The sequence below is a fragment of the Epinephelus moara genome, chromosome 10, assembly GCF_006386435.1.
Source record: "Epinephelus moara isolate mb chromosome 10, YSFRI_EMoa_1.0, whole genome shotgun sequence".
NCBI classification, from domain to species: domain Eukaryota; kingdom Metazoa; phylum Chordata; class Actinopteri; order Perciformes; family Serranidae; genus Epinephelus; species Epinephelus moara.
Window position 1 is genome coordinate 41307940 of NC_065515.1, and position 10455 is coordinate 41318394.

Sequence of the window (10455 nt, forward strand, 5' to 3'; positions counted from 1 at the left end):
TTCTTTCCAAATAAACACAAATAAATATGGTGAATCTGCCAAAGTGAACCCAGCAGATACCTGCCACCTGACCACGCCCACCTTACCTGCCGGGTAATGGGTGGAGACTATAAATTGTTTGTTCACCCCTCAGTTCATCCTTTGCACTCCCTGCCAGCACTCCAGTATATCCATGCATCCTGATTTGTGTGCGTCTTCAAGTTAATGTGAGTGGTCAATTCATCATTTTGATTGTTTCATTTATATGCCTTTTGTGGTGGCATTGCTGACATGTGCTCTGCTATCCTAATCTCTTTGTTCCCAGACATGTGCCAGGAGCCATGTAAGATTGTTTGTCACTTGACCATTTTACTGTTTCGTTGTGGATTGTATATTCACACATACTTATTTGTTGTTTATTGTTTGATTGACCACTCCGTTGTTTGTTTGTAATTATACTGTCTCTTTGTTTATCTCTTTTCTGATGCAGCACACGAAAATAAGCCGTGACAAAGACAGATAAAGATCAAATCAGAGATAAATAAAAGCTACTGGTGTTGCATCGTAACCTGCCTTCTCCCTTGCCTAATTCCATCACTCCACTCCTTGCCATTGACGTCTTCTGACCGAGACTCTGTTTGCTCACCGCACACTCACACTCCCCAAACCACATCACCCCTACAGTTCCTTCAGCTGTTCTAGTTCTAGGCAAGTCTATCATCGGACGGTGAGAATGGTGTGGATGTTTATAAAAATGCAGCATGATGACACAGATGTTTCATACATCAGATGTAAAGCGGATCTGCCGATGCGTATTCAGCCCATGTTGGACCCATTCATATGAGTCAGCTGTCACTCTGTCACTGTTAATAGAGCCTTCAGTCTGCTGTGTAGTTTACACACTTGATAAACCAGAGAATTACACAGAAAAAATGGGCTTCATCATCTCTTTCTCTGTCTGTCTCTGTCTCTCTCTCTTCCTCTCTCCACAATAGCTGTGTAGGCTGCAATACATGAGGCCTAACCCTAGAAACAAAAGGGAAAACTATAGCCTAGTTTTGACACTAAGTTTAAACTTTTTATACACTTTTTTATTTATGTTTGTTTTTTTATTTTCATTTTACCATTAGATATGCGTTTAGGACAGATTAAAAGTCATTTCAATATTCGGGGCAGGGGCATTGAGGGTAGGCCATTTGTCAGTAGCCCAGAAAATCTCCCTCTTTTTCCCAGCCTAATGCTGGCAGGTATGGGAGAGTCAGAACTGTTCTGTTGTGTTAACAATAGTGATGTTAGTGAGATTTAGTAGTTCAGGGCTATGGAATATTAAATCATCCATATTTGCTCACTATATCTTAGCCTTTCTTACCCTCAGGTGTACATTAACTATAGGTTATACACTTCTGTTTAAAATACAAAAATGTGAAATTATTGGTTATCATGTTGGCCATGTCAAGCAGGTTATTTATCGGTATCAGCTAAAAAATGTACATGTTGTACATCCCTATAAATTACACATTTAGAAGGATTCTACCAAGAATGAATCAAAGGGGGAGACAGATGTTCAAACAGCATCTGCATCTGTACTACAGCACACAGAGCCACTTATATAAATGTATACAGAGGGGCTGAGTGGACTGGTTATATTATGCTTTGAGATGAACAAGCAGAGAAGTTAAAACTTAGATGACTGTGGAGGACTTATCAGTGCTCCACAGTCACACAATGCCATTCACACAGTTGAGTAAAACAACCCACTTCAACAAATGTCAACAACCACTGCACTGCTTAACAATGTCATGCATTTATTCAGAATGATATATTAATTTCTAAATTACTCAGCACAACTAGAACACTTTGAAGTCACACTCTAGATCATGCATACATTAAACAGACATACGCTACATACCCAGTGCTACAGGAGTCTAAATACACAGATGGCACCATATTCACCAGAAGAAAAGCCTCTTTTGTGCTTCTTTGTCTCTCCTACACATCCTTCTCATCCAAATTAATCTGCTTCTGTCCTCTCCTCCACTTTCTGCAATAATGAATAAAGTATCCTTTGTCTATTTATCTGGAGAGGGTGTTGAGAAGTTGAAAATACAGAGTAGTAGGTTGAGCTACTATCCTCGCTAACAGGTTGTACGTTTTGGCAGTGCAGTTCTCCTGCCAGGGCGTACTTAGAAACTAAGTGTAATTTCACACATATGAGGAGCCAAGGTAAGGACATCTCAAAATAAAGTGTGTTCATTTGGAGCTGGACCTCCATAAAAGATAATGAAAATGTCACTGTGCCTTATGTAATTTATAAATTGAGACAGCTATCCCACTGTGGCGAGAGCTGTGGTGAGCTGGCGGCATCAACACTATAAGCAATAAGAGTGTTCCTCATAACAGTCAGGGTTATTTTGAAAGAACTGTTTGCTCAGATAGAATCCTAATTTGGCCACAGCTTACATAAGCAGTGTGAAATTATCTACTTTGACATATAAGTCACTGTAGAATCAAGACTGAGCTCTAACTTTTAAGGCAATAGATGAAAAGAAGAAGACTGTGATCACACAGGATGCTGCATCCTGTGTGATCTTCTTCTTTTATTTCAAGTGTTTTTTCTTTCCCATGCAGCTTTTAACCTCCAGATGTTTTTTCTATTTTCCTAACACACCTTGCATTTTTTTGGAAAACTGCCCTGAATGTGCAAAGTTGAAAAATGTGAAACCCCAAGTGGATAATGGCTCTTTCTCAGAGGCAGGGCTTTCTTGTACTAGCTGCTGTACTAGCAAAGTGAAAGTAAAGACAGTAGTGATTGTTGGTGCACAGCATGCTTCATCTCCAGTGAATATCAATAAATATTATCAGGCTTTGACTGTCACAACTAAAATAGATGGTGACCTTTTTTTTGCTGTACTTAGCTAATGACCTGGCTAATTTCATTTGCTACACCAGTTGAGTGACTGACTACAGCTCGCTTTGCCATTGCCTAGCCACCAGTGCTTCTTACTGTGCAGATGTCTCAAATCAAAAGTCAGTGAAAGAGAAAGCTATCATGAACCTTCCAAGAGTTAGTGTTACATGAACATAAAAACTATGAGATGAACAGTTCAGTTTTGGCTACTTTGCTCCATAAAGTAAATTAATTGACTGACTCAAAATTGTCCATTTTCTGATTTAAAATCTTGAATCCAGCCACAGTAATAATGTTTGTGTTAGCTCGGTTACCATCTCCAAGAACTCTGATATTTCAGTCATTCAGTGACTCACAAAATCTGTTACAGGTAGAATTTTCAATACACAAACATAAAAATAATTTAAAGGTATACTGTGCAGGATTCTTCTAAAAAAAAAAAACCAACAACAACAACTTTGACTGAGGCAAAAGCATTCCCTCTCACTCATCACTTATGACCCACTAGAAGTGTACAGCAGTGCATTTATTTGCAGAGCCTGACCTCTTGCTGTATTTTCCTATTTTCTTCTTATTTTGCCATAATTGGGAATTTCCTGGGCACAGCACACAGGTGAGGTTGGGACTTTATAAAATGGTGGCAACAAGGTGCCGGATCGTAAGCAGCATGCTCTCAAGAAAAAGCTACAAAAATGATGGACAAAGAGCTGAAAAATGCAAATACAGTGACTGGAAAGGCCAAAGCTTGTTTGACCCTCTTGCTTTTATATCCGTTACCTTGGAGATAAAACAAACACCACTTAACAAGTTTGCCAGAGACGGAGATCAACCAGGACAGCTCTGTTGTTGTTACTTTGCAAATGTGTGTAGTTTATATTTAAAGTTATAACTGCACAGATTGTAGATTCTAACATATTATATTTGCGACAGTGAAATTACATCTGCAGTTCTCTGTCACTGTTATTTTTTATAATTATGTCGTATTGTTGTTTGTAACATTAATAATAATTTTGTTTACTTAAACAATCAATATTCCTATTATTACCATTCTACTGGTCTTCAGTTATTTTCATGCGCTAATATCTGTCATTGAGACTTCTCAATCTTCTTCTTGTCTTCTTGTCAATCAGCTGTCAAACAGCCATTAAGATGTCATCTGTCTGATGTGAGGAATCTTCCACTGTGCAGAGGACTGTGGGTCAGAATAGCCAGAAAAGCATGTTGGCTTACATACTGCAAAATCGGACCACATGTGGTAGAACATCCTGCTATTTTTGGCATACTGCATTTGACATACTATGTATTAGAACATACTTAATCTTTTTCTGGCATGCTATGTAGTACGGTAGTAAGGGTATCGGAACACACAGGATGTAAAATTAAAGACAGTGCAGGATTTCTTCTTTGCTCACCATGGCATGCAGCTCAGCTGCAGTGGGCTCAGCACTGCCACTAGTGGCCAGAGGCTACATTGCAGCAATGCAAAGCCTCAGACCCTTTTACATTTGTTTCAAGCTACCAGATGTTATGGTGGTTTTTAGGACCTTAAATGTAAGAGATATTTCTTGGTGTTATGTCCAGTGCTGCCCTGATGTTCTGTATGCTGTGCTTTGCAGGTAACCTGGAACTGCTCCCTCCATCATCCCTTGTTTTCCTGGCACCTGTTGGCTCGCCTTCAAAAACCCCGTCAAGCTCCACTCACATTCTCTCTCTCATCCACTGCAGCTAATGTCATCAGCATTGTTATCATCCAGCACTTTCTGTTTCTTTGTTAACTTTTTGTTTACTTTACTTGCAATGAACTTTGTTCTGCAAATTATGGCTCTTTGTTTGACTCTAAAGTTGCTTCCCCTGAGCCCGGGTCATGGCTCATGGTAAGGGTAAATCATGCTCCTGGCATTGTTTTTTCCACCATGTAAATCTCTACAATAACACTGCCTACCATCAGTCTAGTGGGTTTGTATTTTCTGTTGCTCTGGGACCAGAACTAGGAACTTCAGCCTGAAGTTTTAAACAGAGTAAACTGAGTTTTAAACAATGCAATTTCAGTTTTACCATATAACGAGATTATTCTAATAGGTTATGGAAGCAGAAGCAGATCTGTTCACCATCCACCGCCTGCTAAGGTTCTTCTTGGCACCGCAACACAATCCAGAGTACTACCCATAGAGTCCAGTAAAAGGCTCTGCCTGTGCTAACAGATTACAGTATGGTAACCTTCATTTTGGTGCTAGAACTCCTCCTTTTTGGCTTGCTTTGCACTTGATAGAAAAAAGGGCTCAATCAAGTACCCCATTGCAATATTATTACATTTACAGGGCTGCAAATACTGTTGCAGTATTATATCATTGGGAGATGAAGATTGCATTGGTAGAAGTGGGATAATTATGGTGGTCCTACCTTTGCAATGGTCTCATGGAACTTGAAAAGTGGATCCAGGGTCTCTGGTGACTCAGCAGAAAATTGGGCTTCTGACAGGAAACTGGTGGTCTGAGGTGACAGAGAGAAGAAGAAGCAATTTTCACACATGACCCCACAATCATCTTTTTAATCTCCGTCTCTTGTCTTTTCAAGTCAAATCATTTTCTCATTCAGAAACATTTTTGTGGCACCACAGTGATTCCAAAGTCCAAGCAAAAATGAAACAAAAGTGTACCCTCTTTCTCCTCACATTTCTTATATGTTTTATTCTAGTTTGTTCTATTCTAAGAGTGGAGTGACCTGTCAAGCTTTTGACAGGAAACAACAGTAACTGCTCTCAAGGCCACCAAGCTGCCAGGACGTTTTGTTCTGCTGTCAAATACAGACATATATACTGTGCTTGCACACACACACACACACACACACACACACACACACACACACACACACACAGTCCCAGATGCTGACACAAAGTCATGTAACCATGCGTGCACACACCCCAAAACTACCTCATTGTCACCTCGGCGTACTGTGTGTTGTCCCAAAACAAAGCACCTCATTGAGACTTCAAAGTCGTGCCGCTGCCTTTGTGAAGGAATTGTTTTTTTCATGGAGTCAAATTAAGTAGCAGACAGCTAAGAATCTCAAAGGTTCAAACACTCAGTTTCTACTCAATGTCACCTGGAAATCAAGAAATATCTGACAAGTCCTGTGTATCTACTAGTTTCAGACACACTGCGTAGTTACATTCTCATCCTGCATGGGTGCTTGAAGTTAAAAGTCTCCTTGATGGACCCAATAACAATGTATTTATGTATTTTTTGTACATAGGCTTATGATGTGTGTGTAAGTGCTCATTTTCTGTTTAATATATGTTCTGAAAACCCATCATGCAAGACACATTTTGTGAAGGGCAATAAAGGTTTCCATTTATTAATTTGACATGTGGGCTTTGACTGGTCTGTCTTGTTGCAGATGCATGTCCAATCAGTCAGAACTGTCAACTGGACATTTACATTCTGGTAAAATCAGTCTTGACATGGATATTTGTTTAAGAAATCCAGAGGTTAAAAGTTCCTCGCTAATTAACTCAGGCTCATGACCCTAAGTTTTCAATACAGCATGATGGAATAAGTAAGTGGTGGTCCTGTTGTATGTCTGTGCAGGTTGCGTGCACCTATCATCAGACAATAATACTACAGACAATCTAATACTGGATGACTCTGCAAAACTCAAGATGTAATTCAGTGATAATGTTTTAGGGCCTTTCTACAATATCTGCATATGAGCAACTGCTCTATGGTTAAGGATAAGGAAAGACTGTGGGTATGGCAAATATACTAGTTAAGGTATGGTAAAACGTAGGCAGCTGTGTCCAGATAAAGACAAGTGCTTGTCTGTCAGTTCTGCAATTTATAGTGAAGTCAGTTTGCGTATTTGTGTTTTAAAGTTTTATTTGAACTAAACTTTACAGCACTTAACANTTTCTACAATATCTGCATATGAGCAACTGCTCTATGGTTAAGGATAAGGAAAGACTGTGGGTATGGCAAATATACTAGTTAAGGTATGGTAAAACATAGGCAGCTAAAACACCAGGTTAGGAAAAGATAATTGTAGTGACTGCTATCAATGAAAAAGCCGCAAGTTACCTGTGAAAATGGGGGTGTTTTCAAAACACCCACGTTGTTGACAGAAAGTTGGATTCTCCCACTCTCACGCTCAGCATCGCCGTGATGCAGACCTCCTGTCTCTTTCTATAAGCTGAAACCTTTTCCCTCAGTGGAAACGAAACGAAACTAAATTGTGAAGACAGTAAAGCCTCCAATAAAATAGCATTTTAACTAGTGTGTGTGATTTATTCTGGCTTCATATGAGCAGAGGAAATCTCCGCTCGTTGCTAGGCTAATGTATACCATGTAAAATGGCTGGCGCTAATAATGTTAGCATGTTGCATTTGTTTGGAAAACATGTTTAGTATAAGACAGTTGTTTTGTCGGTGAACCCTGTGAGTTGTAATGAAGCCAAACTGTGTGCCGTTACCTTTGTTAAATGTTGCTGTTGTCCCTGGTTGTATATGAGAAATTGCTAGACGCTAGGCTAATTTATACAATGTAAAATGCCATAGACTTGTGCTAATAACGTTAGCATGTCGTATTGGTGGGGGAATGTGTCCAGATAAAGACAAGTGCTTGTCTGTCAGTTCTGCAATTTATAGTGAAGTCAGTTTGCGTATTTGTGTTTGAAAGTTTTATTTGAACTAAACTTTACAGCACTTAACACAGTCCTCCACCACTGACTAGTGTTTTGGAGGTGTAACTGCAGAGTGACACAGTCACACCACCGCAGAAGTAAAAATAACTGCAGATTTTTTTTCCCCCCATGACGAATCGATTAGTTGAAGATTATGTGCAACTATAGGGAACCAAGATTTTCTTTGGTTAACTACAGCCCTACAGTTTTATTCATCAAACAAAAGAAACACTTACAATCAGTGATCCGACATGACGGTCAACAGAAAAATGTCTCTATTACCGGCAGTGATTTAAATGCCCTGGTAAATAACCTTAAACCACACCCATGTGTCAACCACCGGAAGTGACATACCTGTGCATACATACAAATGACAATAAGTTCATATTTGTTAAAGATTTGAATTCATGGCTTTCTTGAGCGTAGATGAATCAACAAATGCACACTGGTTGGAGCACCCTGTAGAAATGTAGATATCCAGCCAGTTCTCAGCCAGGGCGTCAAATACCAATGCTCTTTCACCCCGTTGGTGTGTTATATCTACGCCACAGGCACCCTTTAGCATCTTTATGGCATGCACCAGGCTTTTGACTAACTCTAATGTAAACCCATCCGTGGCAATACTTGACGCTGAGAGCAACTGACTTGGTATGAGGAGTGAGATAGTCTGTGTAGTGTGGGAGGGAGTGAAGGTGGATGGGTCAAACAAAACCAGAGTTTGATCCAGAAGACCTCAATTTATGTCCTTTGTGAAACCAAAAGTCAGCGTCATAATGTAACACTATGTCACTTACATACCGACATCCAAAAAGTTAATGTTGTTTTTGATGTACTGTTACAAAATCCACATACAGTTGGCGAGCACTGATGTCAGTATTTACATGTCATGTTATGTTACATCAAAAAGTACCTTGTTTAACCCAAACATGATCTTTTTTCTAAACCAACCCAAGTAGTTTTTTTACAATGTGTTTCAGTTCAGCATCACATAGAGATGCTACAGGGCGTCCTGTGAATCGCTATTAGACATTGAGGGGCATGACAAAGTGTCTGTATTTCACAATTTAGAAATAAAACCGGGTTGAGATGACACAAAATTTCTTATCTGTGGTTTGTAATGTGGGTTTCCTACTGTAAAGAAATTAGAATTAACCCTTCTCAGAGTTGAGTTTAAATTAAGGAGAACTGTGATTAGCAGGGTGTTATATACAAGCAGCAACCTCAAGGCTAAAAAATGAAAACAATGTAGAAGTGCCACAAAGTTCTTTAAATGTCCACTTGAGGCTGGCTCCAGAAGTGGCCCAATCCCTGTAGACCCTCAGGTTAAAATGTTGAACTTCACAGCAGAAATAAACACATTTACAGCCTGGAAGAAAAAACGCCCTGGTCTCCATAAATAATTACTTCCATCATATAACCCACGCATTTACATTTTATTAAGGCTTAAAGTAACGCATCATTTAGGGCGGTCCTACTTTGAGTGACAGGCAGTCTGCAGATAGTGCCCATGGCTTTTTAGTCAGCTCCACTCTCTCCTCTAAATATGGTCACTTCTGGCTTCAAAAAAACATGATGGCGACAGTCTAAACACAGAGCTTAAGGCTTCAAAATGGGAGTCCACAAACCAATGCATAACGTCACAGTACCTACGTCCATTATTTTACACAGTGTATGCTTTTACAGCATGTTGCACAGAAATGGATAACCAAAACTTTTTCAGCTTACTGGAGGAAAAACACTTTGATCTGAACAAACAGTTAAGTACCTCAGCCAGGAAAAGCAGCTAAAATGTGGGCTGCACCTAACCAACAATCTTAGCCAGGCAATATGGCAGCAGCAGTGTGGGCACATATGGGGAATAGAGGTTTAACTTAATAATTCACATATTTACGCATTTCAAGAGGGCACAAGCAGAAAGTTTTTATGAAGCCTCTTTGCGTGCTGCCTCTGAATAAATATGTGAATTATTGAGCGCAACATCTGCCTCAAAATATGCCCCTGTTGTGGATGTCAAGCTGAATATGTGCAGCGTTCCCCAAAAAGAGCCTCACCGCCTACATTCAGAGGAGAAGAATTTAAATCTCACAGTGCTGTTTGAACCCAGGAGATTTCTGCAGCTTTTGGTCTCTGTGGTCAAGCTGTGTTTCTCTGCAAGTACTTGTGATGTGATGAGCGGTTTAAAGTGGAGTTGAAGCACTGAACAATATGACTGTGGTTCGTTAGATTTTTACCTTAGGCAAGATATGACACAGCAATCAAACTTGATATTCACCCAGATTTGCTATAAAAACTAGATGTATTTCAGTTTTTCACCAGTAGAGCGCAGCCATCTTAAAACAAGCTAGTTAGTGACGTCACGCGAATGGTTCGGCTCTGTCGTTCTCTGTTCGCCGGTAGGANCAGCAATCAAACTTGATATTCACCCAGATTTGCTATAAAAACTAGATGTATTTCAGTTTTTCACCAGTAGGGCGCAGCCATCTTAAAACAAGCTAGTTAGTGACGTCACGCGAATGGTTCGGCTCTGTCGTTCTCTGTTCGCCGGTAGGAGTTAGTGAAGTGGTTGGCAAAATGGATGTTGGTAGAGAAAACAAAGGAGACGACGAAAGGAGAACCCGAGGAGGATCATTTTGTATTGCCCCTGGGTGTTCAAATGAGTTTTATCGACTTAAAGAAGGTGGTAAACTGGTCCATTTTCATGTCCTTCCCGTGAGGAGACCACAAGTGATGCGCCGCTGGCTGTCTGCTTTGAAACGCGACAGTCCACCTGTCGGACCTGGACTAAGAGTTTGCAGTGACCACTTTCTGCCATCAGATTATGTGGAGGAGGGAGGCTTCGATGAGTCCGGAAGATTTGCTCGTCGGCCCACAAATCGGCTGAAGCCAGATTCCGT

General features: G+C 40.2%; 1 protein-coding gene across 1 annotated transcript in view; it reads right to left on the reverse strand.

Annotated features, from left to right (window-relative positions):
- The window catches only part of LOC126396257 (inactive N-acetylated-alpha-linked acidic dipeptidase-like protein 2), a 770727-nt gene that overhangs the window by 103746 nt on the left and 656526 nt on the right, over positions 1-10455 (reverse strand). The window contains exon 14 of the mRNA XM_050054195.1: positions 5288-5377. Within this exon, the coding sequence (XP_049910152.1) occupies positions 5288-5377 (90 nt within the window). The remainder of the gene's footprint in view (positions 1-5287; positions 5378-10455) is intronic.